This window comes from Poecilia latipinna, unplaced genomic scaffold, assembly GCF_001443285.1.
Source record: "Poecilia latipinna isolate Pla-1442-1.1 unplaced genomic scaffold, P_latipinna-1.0 Scaffold381, whole genome shotgun sequence".
Classification (NCBI taxonomy): Eukaryota; Metazoa; Chordata; class Actinopteri; order Cyprinodontiformes; family Poeciliidae; genus Poecilia; species Poecilia latipinna.
In genome coordinates this window covers 41308-57760 of record NW_015112997.1, presented here as the reverse complement: position 1 = coordinate 57760, position 16453 = coordinate 41308, and the positions used below count along the sequence as shown (strand labels likewise).

Genomic DNA, 16453 nt, shown 5'->3' with positions numbered 1-16453 from the left:
GATTTTCAACACCACCAATCTCCCGGGGCCCCGGGGCCCGAAAAATTAAAAAAAAAAAAAAAAAAAAAAAAAAAAAAAAAAAATCCAAATCTCTTATTGCAACTTGGTTCAAACTTATTTGTGCATCTAAAATATCAAACACATTTTTTGCAGCAAACCTTGTGAGTATTTTAAGAACGTTTATGGGGTGTGTTGATGCATCTGTACTTGACACTGAAACAAATCAACATGATGTGTACACTGGTACAACGTTCCTCCTGCAAACCAGACTTCCAAAACTAGATCACAATTGTAATTGACGTGTGAGATTTAAATACACCATATTAAAAAAAAAAAAAAATACACTTTTTCACATGTGTTTTTTTTTTCTGCTTTAACTAAGACTACCAAGATCATTTCAATTTGCAAAACACTAGATTAACAAGAGAATACTTCACTTCACATAAACTTCTGCTTTTATTCAGAGGTTGATTTGTATATTTTGCACCAGGACACATTGGTGCAAAAATATGGAAAGTGTGAAGGCTGGTTATTTCCAAATTTTCCAAAGACATGGCAACCTTAGTGGGTTTAGACATCTAAAAATAATAAATTGCCTCTATTTATTCTGGCATTTAGAAAATAGTAATTATTTTTTTTAATGCCAAATGACCTAAAACAGGAAAAGTTCAGTTTGATCCAACGTAGTACAGTGAGAAAAATTACTTTGTGTACCCTCTCTATCCCCCAGTGTGTGTAAATATCTGGTTTAAACTGAATGGGGGAGAGCAAATCCCTGTGGGACTCGACAAGAAAAAAAAGGGGAGGAAAGTGATACAGGCAAACGTGCAAAATCTCAAACAATTCGTTGCCTTTTGAAAAAGGGCTACCAAAGCCTCTGGATGCATTCAAATAGGCCATAGCCACAGAGCATTTCACCATTTGCCAGTGACAAGGAAGCAGTTAAAGTAGCATTGTACAAAGCCTTAAACATACTGCGGGCCCATGGGAAATCGATACAGTGCCTTGGAACGTGGTATTACACTGCTGTGATTCTCCCCGTGTTTTTTACTGTACACTGTCTGCTGACTCTACCCAATGCTCTATCCTGTCGTTCTGCCTCTCCTCTCTCAGGATAACCTGGCTTACTTGACAGAAGACACAGATTATTGCATTTTCTTTTTTATTGCTCACAACAAGGATCCCAAAGATCGTCTTCACACAAGGAAAACACATTTATCAAGTAAATGAGCAGCAAGTCAAACAGAAACTGGAAAGCAATGTTTCTAACGGGAGCAGAGGTTTTACAACTGCGGCAGCTGAAAAATGGTACAATCTCACAGCTACCTGTTCCTTCACCGAGAGCCTTTAAAACTCATGGCAGACTCATAAAATATTACGGAAAACAAAAGGGAGGAAACGTTTTAATGAGGGTTTCGCATACTCAAATTCTGCTAATTTTATTTCAACAAAACTGATGAGTTTTTTATTTTTTATTTTTAAGAATAAGTGGATGAGTTGTGCATATAACACCTTTCAATGATATTTGTTTATTTTGTTTTGTTTTTTAGAATTTTAAGCTGAAATACCAACATTAATATCATCGTTAAGTTGAAGGAAAATTACATGCAGGTTTCCCAAAACTAAAGAACACACACACACACACACAGACACACACACAAAACGTGGTGAGCATTTGTATTCAGGCCCCCTATTCATACAACTTTAAAGTTAATATGAGATTACCTGATTTAAACAGAGTCTACCAGCTGGTAATTTAATTTTACTGTAAATACAGCTGTTTTATGAACTGATAATCAGAACCAGGAAGATGAAGGAACATAGCAGGCAGGTCAGGGAGAAAGCGGTGTAACAAAAAGCTCCTGGTAAAATTTCCAACAAACCATTTAGGAGAAACGAAACCAAGGTAGATGTAACCAAACTGAAGATTCAAGTCCATCATGTGTGGTAGAAAATTAAAACTGTAACACCACTGAGGAACTTAGTGGTGACAGCATCATAATGCTGGGCTGTATTTTCTTTCCCAGTAAGGATAAGGAAACTAGTCATAGTTGAACAGAAAATGGAGGAGCTTAATACGGGGCAGTCATGGAGGAAAACCCAAAAGTACAACTTGTGCTAACTAAAATGGGTTTGACTCATGGGAACTGAATGCAAATGCATGCAAATCATCAGATTTTTTTTTTCCCCTTTCACTTCACAAGTACGCAGTACACAGCCTTGGTACAAGACATAAAAGCCAAATAAAATGAAGCTTCAAAATGTGACAATGTTCAAGGGATTTCAGTCATTTTTTCAGGCTCTGTATTGACATTGTTATGAAACTCACATTCTTCTTCTTTGGGGTCCAGCTGTGTGACGCTGATGGAGAGCCGGTCCACCCTCTCCTGCAAGGAGTTGACCCGGAAAGAGAAGGAGTGGGCTTCATTGAACAGCTCTCCAAAAAGGTCCTCTGCATATTTACCTGCAAACACACAAGAGCAAAAGAAATCATTTCACTCTTCCAAAAGTTTCAAAAAATAAAATGGTTGGAAACATTTGACTGGAAGATATGAGCAGTTGTTTTAGTGTGTGAGGCAACTGCTTGCCGTCTAATCCAATATCTAGCGTTCACTCTATTGTTTAAAGTAAATCATTTTTGCTTTTGTAGAACATTTTTTGCTTAAATGTAACTGTCAGATATGGTTACTGTCAACTGACTCCGGAGACCTTGGTAGTTTGCAGCACGTACCGCGGATCTGTTGGTGAGACAACTCAAATGCTTTTGTCAAACACAATCAAAGCAAGCCATGCTGCTCTTCTTCTGTCTCAGCCTTTTACTGAGATTTGAAGAAACAAAGTGACGACTGGGTGTCTCTGTAGTAGAGCAGGCCAACTTCTAACGTTCGGAGCTGCGTGATGCAGACAGGTTTGTTAAACAACAGTGCGCCTGCAGGTGTCTGCAGACCTTCCTTTACTGAAGTGCATTGGAATGGGAGTAAGTCCATTAATCATGACCTTTTGTTTCCATAGTACCACACCGCCAGTTTAAAATGTCGTATCACCACTACTGCATTTAAAGTTAACCTCTAAGCTCAAAACTTATTGACTGCTATGTTGGGTATTATGCATTTTGTTCTTAAAAATATGTATGGATTTACTCATCTGTGTGTGTGCGTGCAGGGTGAAAAAGAATCCAAGAAATCATTCCCCCAAGAAATGTGATTTATTCACATTTCTTCTGCATATAACATAAAGTATAATGTTGCCCATCCCTTGGTATCACTCCCTGAAAAAGGTGGGATGATGAATTTTAAAGAGTCTGGGATCTTTAATCTCAGTTGAAATATTGAATAAAATTGACAACAGTTGAAGTTTTGCTTTGGCATATAAAATATGCTTGTAGTATTTCATTTGTTTAAATAATAATAAAAAAAAGATGGCCATAAACAGGACAATAATAATTGTATAATTGGGCCAGAAGGGGGCTTGGCAAACTTTTCACCACACCTTTTGATGCAGAAATTTAACTTTTGGTTATATAGTTATTTTTATTTCAATTATAATTTTTTATTTATGTTTCTGCATTGAAAAGGTGTACTTACCTTCTGGTCAACTACTCATTCATTATTTGCATATTGAATTCAGATCAGGGAGTGATACCAAGGGATGGGCAACATTATACTTTATGTTATTTGCAAAAGAAATGTGAGTAAATCACTCATACTAGCAACAATATACTAATTAATTACTTTTGCAAACCCCAAAAGCCAGAAGTTTGGGAGTACTGCTCATTACTTTTGCCGTTTCAAACAATTTCCCACTGTTGGCTTCATGACAGGGAAAAATAATGTTTTTCTGTTTGAAAATATGATTGATTGCAGTCATTACTGCATACTATTACAGTTGTACTGCTTAATGTAATTCATGTAGTGAAGAAGCAAATGGAATAATTTGTCATTTTTAGAGAAAATCTTTTGAGGCTTGGGCCATGTGCAGCAACATACATTTTTGTATTGAATTTTGTAATATTTTGCATTCTCACTATTATCTTCATTGTAATAAATGTCAGAAAACATTGGGGGGAAATGGAGTTCATTGAGTTTGAGACTTTCCCAATAAGATCACAACCAATGGCGTGTCTGATTTCAAAGCGGGGTTTGCAAAATAGTTTTTATAGTTTTTAATGACGCAATACAAACTGATGCCAAGACAATGTTGTACAGTAGTGTATTTCACTGAAAATGCATTTCTGCAACATGTATCTTAAGAAATTCAAGGTAGATGAATATCCTCTACTTTTTAAGCCAGAAGTTATTTCTACATTCGTTAATATATTTTCTAGATAAAGCATAACACATCACTGTTTTTGTTTGTTACATATACGACTTCACAGGTATGATTATCTCACTCATCTGTGCAGTCCAGGATTATGAATCTTGTCATAGCGATACAGAAGAAGTTTAACAGAAGGTCTGATGAGAATCTGTGGGTTGTCTACCGGCTTTAGATCGGTTTGCTTGTTGGAACCTTGGACTCCGTTTGCAATGTATATGGTAGATCATTTTGCTCATGTCTTTCCTATGAATTATCTGGATCAGTGCTGATGGATCACAGCACGGGAACATTTTCAGGCGTGCCATTTTACGTTTCTTTGCCTTTCCAAAAATGTAGTAAATAAAACTGAAGCACATTTGGAAATTAGATTTTTGCATTTTAGGTTTTATGCCAATATAAGGATATGAGTGTATTTATGAGTGTCACTCACTGAGGCTGCTGAGCTGGCGGATGACGTTGGCCAAGGAGATATTGGTCACACACTCCAGCTCGTTCTTGATGTTCCTTGGCAATACCGTGTGGCACAGGTGCCTGGGCTCGATGGTACGCTTAACCAGCGGCATCGTTTCGCTGCAACAACACTACCTACAGGAGAGAGATGGAGGAGGGAGACGGAGGAGACGGGGAGAAAGTTTCATTAGTGTATAAAATTGTGTTCTTGATTCGTCACAAATCTAAGAACAACGCGTCGCTCGCACCAAGCAAGAATTCTTTTCACCCAGAAATGACGCACCGCAGTAAAGAAAAATGAATTTCATTTGTTTGCAAACTGGAAACATTCAAGTAGCTTAGTTAAATTAACACAACCTTGTGCTCATCGCTAAACATATGCAATCTGTTAACATATCACTGCACTTTGTCTGTTCACTCAGCCATGCCAATTACATTTAGCTGCACTGCAAGGTTTTCAGAATCGATTCTCTTCCCTCTGCAAGAACACGAAAAAGATGAAAACAGAGGGGCAAAATAAAATATGTGGACAGAAATCAGACCACTTGAGGCTGGCACTATTGCATAAGTTGATGTTTACCAATATTATTTCAGCTTGTAAATGAGGACTAGTTGTGATAAATTATTGGGTGTATCAAACAGTGCAACTACATGTGTCAGGATCTTGGGTTGTTTTTGGGCTTCTTTATGGTTTTTAGTTTTGATCCCTCTGTTATTCATGTTTAGTCTTAGTTATTCTTTGTTTTGATTAGATCTGCTTTATTTGTTTTACTTTAGATCAGTCTTTTCTCACATTTAGTTATTCTTTATCAAGGTTGGATTTAGGTTTTCTCAGTTCCACTGTTGGTGTTTACTTCTCCTTGCTTCCCTTTGTCCTCTCTCTCTCGCTCTCTCCCTCAGCTTGCCTTCTCCTCTACCCTCACAGCTGCTCTCAGTTAGTAATTAGTCCTGGTACACTGTTCCAGAAATCACACTCCCAGTATTTAACTACCTCTCTTTCTCATGCACCTTACTGTTTCCACGTGCTCTGTTCCCAATTTGTAAACAGTTTCTTGTATTTTTTATTAAAACTTTAATCATTTACATCCAGGATTCTGGCTTGCATTTTGGACCACTTCATACACACAATATGTTATTGGTGCAGATTTATCTACAACAATCGATCTATTGGTTTACATTTTATCAAAGTTTTTGCTTTGATAAAATCCTTTATTCCTCCAAAAGGAACTACCTACTAAAACGTTACAGTAACTAAGTCAGACTTCTGTGCCACAGTGTAACATGGATGCTGGAATAAAGGAAAAAACAAACCGGTGTTTGGCATGTGCCTAGAGCTTACCGATGTGTGTGTCCAGTTAGAGCTGTGAGATCATTGTCCTCAAATGCTTGTGGATTAAGTTTCTACATACAAATCTAAGAAATTAGAAGACGACTGCTACATTCCAAAAACAACCCAAGATCATCTTTAAGTCTCCCATCAGCCACTGAAACATCCCGTTCAGTACTGAAATGCTCCAACCAGCAAATTATTTTGACATGCCCACATGATTGGGAGAAATATGCACAACGTGACTAAAAATGAGAACAGAATGGTGATAATTAGTGGGATGCAAAGGTGAAAAGAGAGATCAAGACAGGAGGAGAGTTAAAACATCCTCCAACATGTCTCCCTCTGCGACAGCAGCAGTTAATGCTGCTAATAACACCGTTTCCCTGCTGCTGGCTCGCGCTTAACTAGAGCAGGCATGTGAAATGATGTGGTGATCAGGTGTTCTGATGTAAACTGACTGCACAGCCTCGGCAGTGACCGTGGCTTCGTTAAGGCATTGATTAAGCTTTAATTGTCGTCTGGTGCCTTTAATATTCTGTGGTATTTTTAGTGCCGGCTCTTCTGCCAAGCAATAAACATGATTATTGACCGTATCCTGAGAAATGTAGGGCAAGAAAAGGCTATTCTCGGAAGCTGGACGGCGATAGGATGGTGACTGTGCTGAGGTGAGTCATCCTGGAGGCATCTCAAACGGGGGGCCATCAGTGACAAACGCGCACCTCTCTGGGCTTGTGTGGAAGCCGTTAGAGTGAAATGTGTCGGCAGTCTTTCGCTCTCATACAAATAAACCACCGAGTGAAATCCCTGCACCCTTTTTAAACTAGAACCATATTCTCTATACTTTATTTTACTTCATTTGTCTTCCAGCGGTCAGCATATTACTTACACATGCATATATACAGACACTCATCATCAGTGCCCAACACCACTTTTCATAACAGCCAGTGATTCCTGTGCTGTAATACAATCATAACAAGTAAGAAATAAAGCTTCAAAATGTACTAAATCATAATCGTAATCACCTGGTTTGTTTTTGTGGCGGTTGAGATGCTAGAAGCTCACTGATATTTTCTTGATATTGATTAATTCTGTGCACCTTGAACAGGTCATTTCAATAACTAATCTCAGCAGTTGCCTTCAATATCAAAGACATCCCAGATTTTAAAAAGTGTCTCACCTACTAAAACTTTGCACCCTACAATTACAGACAGTTTGAAGTTTTCTTTTATTATAAAGGAGTATAAAAATAAAGACTCCTTGCACATATTTCTGAAAGCTTTCACCTAGCTTATGGCCAAAGTCATGTAATTCCCCAGAAATTTTCCCCTTATGCAGGAAAGACAGTCAAGAATTTAAGAAATATTCAAGGATTCCTCAAACATGCATGAAATAATATTTTTTTCTTTTTTGTCAGTCAAGGCTTGGCCATCGGAAAAGTTAAGAAAAGCTAAACAGAACCGATCTGAATACATGAAGTACTCCTAGACCAAAGCATCCATGTTTTGTGTTTTGCTCTACTTCATGATGTTTTATTACATCATAATAACCTTCATCCAAATTAGGTCCTTTAAAACATTAAGCAGAGTTTATTTTCTTATTTTCATATTACAAAACCTTTGCATAGATGGAAACCCAAATTAAATCTTTCAGTCATAACTATATGTACATTCCAGATGGGCCTCCACACTAGCCAGCTTACAAACATGTACTTAAGCTCGAGGACCTAGGACCCATAATGCTCAAGGCTTTTCTCCTGTCTGTTATCTTGATAAAGTAAACTTTTCTCCTACGCATAGGTCCAAACTAGGCTTTTATTTATCGGCTATCGAGAAAATGTTACCCAAAGGTTGAGGGGGTTAATGATAACGATGCCAAAAACTGAACGGCAGTAGCTGAAAAAGAATTGAAAAATGAATTGAAAGCAACAAAAAAGGGGAGAAAAAACAAAAAGAAATAGATCTGCAAGCGATAACGTCTTTTCTAAATGTGAGTTTTTCCAAAGTGCAGGTGCTGCTTTGTCAGAGGGGCTCATTACGTACAAGTATATGTGTTGGTATGGTATGAAAAAGTGACGACAGCAAAGCCTTGCTTTTTAACTCTTCTGCCACAGCGAACTTGTTCGGCGTGCGATTAACAACTGCAGGACACATTTACAGCCTCAGACATACAAGCACCCCGGCCTACTGAGATTTCCAAACCGAGGTTTGACATGATAGCATGTGACAGCTGTGTTCTCACAGGGAAAATGATGCAGCTTCTTCTCGAAACCCATTCAAAGGTACCTACGTAGCATGCCAGATGTGACGGATTCTATCGTAGAAGGAAACTAAAATTTTACACATGGCAAGAAGAAGAGCTCCACAAAACACAACCTGATTTAGACTTGCAAAAATTAACTACAAACAGTTTCATGCAAGAGCAGAGTCACCTTATTCTTGTATAACTTGGACTTGGGGAATGGCACATCAGAAATTTGAAACCATCTTGAAATACAAGGTTTTCTCCGTAATGATAAATACAAGATGTTCAACTGTTCCAGTAGCACTTATTTTTTTATTTTTATTTTTACAAAGTCTTAAAACAAAGCAAAGTTATTACTTAGGCACATAAGAAAGAGGTTAAATTTGGAATGTTAATTTAAATTTTACCTTCCATTAATTGGAATGCATCAACACAGCAATCTGTTAAGCTTTTTTTTTCATAAATTTTAATATGCATATAAAACAAAAAAGCTCATCTGACGACTCTGCGTAAGAGTTGAATAATTGGTGTGCATCAATTATTTAACACACCTGAGTTTTCCTGCCTTATTTAATTTTTCTTCTCCCATCTAACGTCTGGACAAGCCTTGCTCCTTTCTTTTCTGCTCACCCCTTGCTGTTCTGTTACTACTTTTATGACCCATTCATCTTTGGTGGTGCTTCCCACTGTCACCAATCACCATGGTAACGGCTGCAGGGGGACGTCACCGGTCACTTTATATCGTCCTAAAAGACACATAGGCAAGAATGAGGTTTTAGGGGGTAGGAGGAGGGGGAAGAGTGGGAATAAAAGAGTGGGCTAAGCTTGGAGTCAAACATCAGAACTGAGATGGTGTGAGTGGAATGAATACAATATGAGAAAGCAAATAAGGGACAAATCAGGGATTGCTTGTCTATTGTGTGCAACACAAAGCAGTGAGAGGGATGGCACGTGGGTAAGGGGGGGGGGGGGGTAGGGAGACCTCGAGTGGTGCAGACCATGCACTCTGGACAATAATGTCCTACTAGAAGCTTTAATGAATCCTAACAGAATATTGTCTCACTCACAATGCAACTCCAAACCGTGCAGTACGGTGGAGGTCAAGCGTCTTTTATCAAGATGGAATAGCTGACATGTAAAACTGTTTTTTTTTTTTTTTAGTTTGTTTAGCATTGTTTTGTTTTGTTTTTTTGTAAGAATATAAATGACATGTATACAAGATACATGTGTCACAGCTATACAAAGAAAATCATCTTTCCAATGTTAAAATAGTTTTGACCTTATGGGGTGGTGTGTTTTCCAGGCATACAGTGTAATTTCACAGCACAATTCAGTAACCTTTACTTTCAGTCGTTATAAAAATTATGCATAAATCAAACACAACTTATACATGGCCTCCGTCTCTTTAAGAAGCTCCTATTCTTTGATGCTCTGCCCTTAGCATGTCGTCACAACAATGCTCTTCCATTAAGCCATTTACATCTGGTCTTACGCGCATTGGACTGAGTAATAGTTTGTATGATCAGCTCAGCAGAGTTCCACCAGCCTCTTAACGAATTGCTGCTGCCACTAGTCTGGTGGAGCTGGTAAGGGAGGAGCGGGCAGGAGTGCTCTCCTAAAAGGCTGCCACGGCAGATCGAGGATTCCTCAAACATCCATGAAAGAATCAAAGCAACACTCCAGGTGTGTTTTTTTTTTTTTTTGTTTTTTTTTGACCAGGGAATAGCATTGCAACATGATGTGAAGCTTACAATTTTTTTTTATTTTACATCATACCCTCCCATCTAAGTTTGCCATCAGTTTCTGGCTCTAATGGATGCTGAAATCTTATGAAATTAGTGTCTGCTTTGTGAAACTTGTAGACATTAGGTGACAAAATATTTGTATTCTGAAATATAACAATTTATGATAGTGAAAGAGAATACAATGTATTTTGTCCCAAGTCCAAGCCAAGTCTTGAAACCTTTGCACTGGGAAAAATCTTGTTTTTTAAGAATAAATGACCCTAGTTTATTCACAAAGCTTTTTACAATGAAAATTTATTAGTTAAATAAATCACATTCATGTGGACATTTGTTTATTGCACTTTTCCCTAATACTATAGACCGCTATGAGGCAGTGTGTCCTATCTTGCAGATGAAAATATAATAAATGTTGTTCGTCCTTCACTGCGGAGTAAATTACAACTTATACATTCATAGTTGTTTTGAGGGGAAATGGTGCTTTTTTCAGACCTTTAAAAGCTCTTTCCATAGTGCTGCATAACCTCTGTAAAAGCAGCTTTAAAAACACTTTTAGGGCTCAAAAAGGGTCAATAATTGTTGCCAAAAGTCTACATGTGCATCAAAAGCCGTGAATTATTTAGCAGACGCGATGCATGTTCCTCGAAGGCTAAAAAAAATGGTGGAAAAAAAGTGAAAATGGGAAAATGAATTCATAATAGCACATCTCTACTTCTATTGTAATCTCCCACTGTGGAAATAGTCCCTCACAGTGTCAAACTGGCCGGAACACTGTGTGCTTTGTTCTGTGATTTTGGAAACGTAAACTACATCTGTGTACTTGTAATATTTTCCAAACCATGACTGCAGGCATAAAAAGCACAGACATCTAATCAGAGAAACTGGCAAAACTGGAAGTGCCAGTGGCAAAGGCAAACAAGCCGCCAAAGCCAACAGGCACAGGTGGTTTAAATCAACCACAGACCTGCAGACCACAGACTTGCAGACCTGGGTAAAACAAAAGCCCAGTTTACATGTAAAAAATAAAAAATAAAAATAAAAATCATAAGTCCAAACAGAAGAGAAAATTTCACTTTAGTCAAAATATTTTTTTTTGTCCTTGCAACTGGCAACATTCAAATGGACACATTTTGTTGCAATTTATGAACATACTCACTTTGTATGCCCACTGTCATTGCCAATGAAACTGCGACAAGTTGGCCTCTCCAAAACTGATAATCCAAAAGCTGTGATCACTTTTTGCAAGAATTTAAAACGTAAGTAAGGAAGAATTTCTCCCACAGGATCTAATTATTTTATAATTCATTAAAAAGAGAAACTTACCAAAGCAGGGGACTGTACATATAAAAATTTAACATAGCCTCTGGGTATGAAAAGTGAGGCCAATATTACAGTGAATTAAACCTGAACTTTAGTTGATAACCAGCAGGGGGTGATTTCTGGTGGCGTAATTAGTTAAATAAATCACCTGATGGTTCTGAATTTCCCAAGAAAATGACCTCTATTCTCACTTGATGCCATATTTAAAGCTTTCTCCACAACTTCACAGAGGAAGAAGGTGGCTCAGGGGGGGTCAAAGTTCATCCTGTCACTTCTGAGTTGTCAGTTCAAGCCCCCAGTTTGTCCGTCTCAGTCATTGTGTCCTGCCTAGCTTGCTGGTGGTGGTCAGATGACCTAGTGGCACCGGCAGTATGGCTATCAGTCTGAAATTGCAGCGTTGCATCTAAATTAACAAGACACCTGAAACATTTTCCTTTGGACGGCTCAGACAAAATTAGCGACATTTATCCACACTGCAAAGCAGTTATTTAGCAAATACATATTTGCCATATCCCTTTATAATATTCTACCTAAGGTGGTAAGATATCATTGCAATATGTGCGAGATCACAACAACTAAACCAATGTCATGCAGCATTTGATAGGATGCCATATTCAAAGCCCAAATACTTTAATAAGAAATGAAACGGCCATTATTTGATTACTACATGAATGTACCTCTACTCTTACGTAAATACAATTTCTGGATCGTCTACCAGCATGAATGAAGAACAATCATGTTTTATCCAAAAGTCCACCAGACACACACCTACACTTTATGGTAATGTGAGGCTATTTTTCTTTTTTTAAACACCCAAGCTATGCTGTTTTACTATTATTTTCTATCTGCTGAAGGAAATGTACAAGTGCCGTTACAAAGCTCACACGAGTGAGTCACTGCCTTCAAGTGATAAATGAACATATTAAGCCACAACTATCTGTCAACTTCAGCAGACATTTCATCCATTGCAAATTTAACTGAACTTTAAATTTGTTAAAACATTACTAGTGGAAACCGACTTCACCTGGAGAAAGCTGGGCAGCTCATTGGCCAGGCTGTAGAAAGTCTTGTGAATGTGCCTGCGACACAGTGTGTGTGGCCAAAGGGCGGGGTACAGGTGCTGTTTAATGCAGGACTGCAACTGTTTCGGATTATATCTGCAATTAGATAGTTTATGGGAATTAATATTTAATTTCAAAACAAAAAAAGGGTCTCTGATCAAACAAGCCTTTAGCTTTTATAAGCATGATTTTAAGGAGCGTGCACCTTGCAGTCATCCCACCTTTGAGTTGACCAAAAACTCCTCAGTATGTTTAAGTATCGGACTCTGATGTAAGGCCAAAATTAAAGCATTTTAATGTCATGCTAAAACAATTATCCCAAGTGTGTCGGCAAATCTACAACAAAGTGACATAAAATAGAAAAAAAAAAATAGCTCAGTCAAAGTCCAAACTGAAGAGATTTTTTTTTCTCACAGAGAAAATATATTAGAAGTGAGAGGGTTTTTTTTTTTTTTGTTAACTCCACACCTAGGATTTCAACAATAAACTCCACCAACCTATATTTAAATAACAACCCTCATTCCTCAACACCACCTCCCGAACCATAAGTCACTGCGGCACGAACTTGCAGAGCATTTCACAGCATAAACCTGTGTTTCTTCACGCCAATTAAAATTTTGTACCAGCTGACGCCCCTTAGGGAAGTGCGATGACACCTTGCTGGCTCTCACCAGTGTAGTGCCATTAAAATTTATGCACAGACACATCAACCTCACACAAACAAACATAAACAGAGCCCAAGTTGGCCTAAAAATACACCTGCAGCAGCGTCAGGGTGGTCGGAGACAGCTATGCTAACTAGGCTTGCTGTTTGGGGGAACTTGTGTCAAGGCATATAAGGGTAGATAAACATTATTCTAAAGTCATGCCTGCAGTTGTCGGGGTCACAATGGAGAACAATCCTACTGCTTTGTTCAAGAGTAAGAGAACCCATAAAACCTGTGCTGTCTCCTTTTTTACCAACTTCTCACAAAAAACCCAACAACAAGCCTAAATATTTCAATCAGGAATGTGAAAGAAGTGACTGTGACTCCCCACTATGATTTGCCTACTCCCCATTCTTTATATTAGTAATGAAGCTCACAATGGCAGAGTGGTGGGACACAGACCACACTGTGTTTTGTAAGAAGATTGAATCACTTTAAACATTCATTTAGCAATCAGGCTTTATCCCACAGTAGATGAACGAGCCCAACTAAATATTCATGGGCATCTGTGTGGCAACATCAATGAGTAAAGTGTCTGATGAACAAACACACTCACAGAGGTTTATCTGCTGAGCACATAGAAACCCACTGGTATGAATAATGAAAGCCTGCTGCTCAATAATAAATGCCTGCATGCTTGCACTGTGCAGCTGCACTTGTTTGGCCTGTGAGGGAAATTCTATGACACTAACTCCCTTGGTGTTCGTACAGATGTGAAGGACAAAAACTTACCTCCCCCCCAGAGTCACCACAACAAATAAGCAATAAGCAACAAAAACAAATAAAAAATTTAAAAATAATAGCAACTAATTGTGACAAAATCAAATCTCCAGAAAGCAAGGAGAAAGTTCCAAGTCCAATGTGCTTCGATCAGTCTTATGGTAAGATCGTGTTCATGTTAATAGTCCATATTAGGGCTTTAAAACATAATATATATTGTACAGATTAAAAAAAAAAACAACTTAATTATTAATTGCTCCTGCAGTTGGGTAAACTGCACTCATCAGAGTGCAGTTTACCCAAGAGTGCTAGCTGAACTAAAACTGGCATTGCCAAGTGTGCTCAAGTGACATTAAGAAGCTTATTAACAATTTAGTGAATCAACTGACTCAGAATATTTGTGCACTCACGTAAAACAGGTGGACATACGACCAATCAGCATTGACCGGCAGAAACAGATCCGACCCCAAGCGAAGCACAATTCGCAAATTGTGATTGGAAAAAACTACAACTATATTGACAAAGCTTTAATTTAACGTAATCTTTCTATTGCAGTCTCAATTGTCTTAAATTCTCCTCGTACTATTATGAATAACCAATTGTTTTATTTTCACCGTTATTCGTGGCATCGATTTTGATTAAGCATTACGTGTGGACTCAGTATCTGCAAATGCCCATGTTTATTTAAATTACTTAGCATCTGGGACAAAAATTCTTGATTGGGACATCTCTAAATCAGGTCAAAACCAGGAATTTCTTGACCAACTTTGTTTTCTAGGTTATCTGACACACACACAAAAAAGTCAACACTGCTTATAACCCACTTTAGGGATATCTTGGGCAAAATATGCTTTTGTCCTAAATACCAAGCAGAGTCGCTTAAGAACGACAATTTACATATGCCCAGTCCCAGTCTGTTCAAAAGGAAAAGAAATTAATTGCCAACTAGTGACATGTGATGTGGATGTTTTGAAGCCGGAACTTAGCAGCAGGAAGTTGTAGCACTTTGAGGAACTTAAGCGTGGCAGACATTGAGGGGCTTGACGAACAAGAAGTGAAGCTTGCTGAATTTGTCGGATGAATTGGACCAATTAGCCAGTGCCCAGGGCAGCTGTGCAAACTTCTCACCGCATCACCGGGGCGCCTCTTTAAGTTTGAGTGCACTCTCACTATAGCTCTGGATTTGTTCATAAGTGATGGTTGTGAGAATTAAAGCTCCAGCAGAGCAAAGCACTGATGGTCAGCCAAGGTGTCCTTGCTGTAAGAAGGCCTAAGGCGGTGCCGGTTGGTACAGAACAGCAAGCTTGAGCAGTGGGACGAAACTAAGTGGCAGTCTGGTCAAGTCTAATCATGCTCCTCTAATAGGATATGCATTCAAACTTCACATCTTGTGTTTTATGTACCATTAGGTGCTATTAAAGCGACTTCATCAGATCAGCTGTGTATACATGACAAAAATGGCATGTCTGTTTAATGACTTCATTACATTTGCACTTAGGGGTCAAAAGGTCAGTTGCATGGTTTAGTAAACTTGGATCTCGTGACCCTTCATGAGCTTCACTTTGGCTCCATTTTCTGTACACTTAGCTATATTTAAAAATCCCACCGCATTGATAAGTGGTACACTTTTATTCTCTTAACGTTAAATTGATAGGAGGGAAGGGGAAAATAATCATTTGCAAAGCAATGGGGGCAAAATAAGACATTTCACTTTTTACTAGAGCATTTAAGGATCGCCAATAACTTTAGTTAACTTAGTCTGACATTTTGTAGAATTGTGGTTCACGCAGCATTTTGCCAAGCCCTGCAGTTCATCCAAGTACTGAGGAGAATTTTAAATCGTGGCAGACAGTTACTGAAGGTGTCTGCTCAGTTCACTTTACTTTATTTAGATGGAGACTGAGTGCTGTGAATTTAATGTCCAGAAAATTCACAGAGGAGTCAAAGTAGACTTCCTCCACACACACACGTTGTCCAAACGCGTCTCGTCTCTGAAGAGGGCAGGAAGGCTGACAATGATGCAGAGTGAAGAAAAGTGTCTTGGTCGTTTTTTTTGTTTTGTTTTTTTTCCCCCTTCCCTTGTGTTTATGTCTACGTGGCTACAATCAACACACTGAATGGATGTAAACCCAAATTCTTCCAAATAGGTAGAACTGTTCTCTCTGGAGTATTCTCCTTTTTATTAGTTTGTACATATGGAAGTCAAAGTTCTTCGTTCACTATTAATTCGGTGATCTTGCAAGGGCTAAAATGGACTAGTAATGGAGGAAGTTGAAATCCATGTCAGCTGCATTCCTACTCTGACACAGTTTTATGTTATCTGTCTCAGTCAGTCAGACTGACTCGTCTGCTGCCTCCTTATCACTTTACCGTTGAGAGTACAGAGGTGCCAGAGTCCTTCTGGCGTTGTCAAATACAATAATCAGCGGTCTACTACTAAGAATTCTTCTAAAGCTGCTTTCACAAAGCACTTCCACACAAGACTTCTATTGCCTATTGGCAGTCGGTGCAAGTTTTCTTAAAGGACTCAGATGCGAAGGGGAAAGAAAGGAGTTGGTAAGAAGT

General features: G+C 38.5%; 1 protein-coding gene across 4 annotated transcripts in view; it reads right to left on the bottom strand.

The window, feature by feature from the left end:
• The window catches only part of wasf1 (WASP family member 1), a 63769-nt gene that overhangs the window by 32502 nt on the left and 14814 nt on the right, over window positions 1-16453 (bottom strand). For 3 of the 4 annotated variants that reach the window (XM_015036785.1, XM_015036787.1, XM_015036788.1), the window contains exons 2-3: window positions 4748-4902; window positions 2330-2464 (exon numbers count right to left, since the gene is read on the bottom strand). In XM_015036785.1, coding sequence (XP_014892271.1) covers window positions 2330-2464; window positions 4748-4880 — 268 coding nt within the window. In that variant the 5' untranslated portion in view covers window positions 4881-4902. Of the gene's footprint in view, window positions 1-2329; window positions 2465-4747; window positions 4903-8335; window positions 8357-16453 lie in introns of those variants that run through there. The other variant, XM_015036786.1, reaches the window with a different exon arrangement.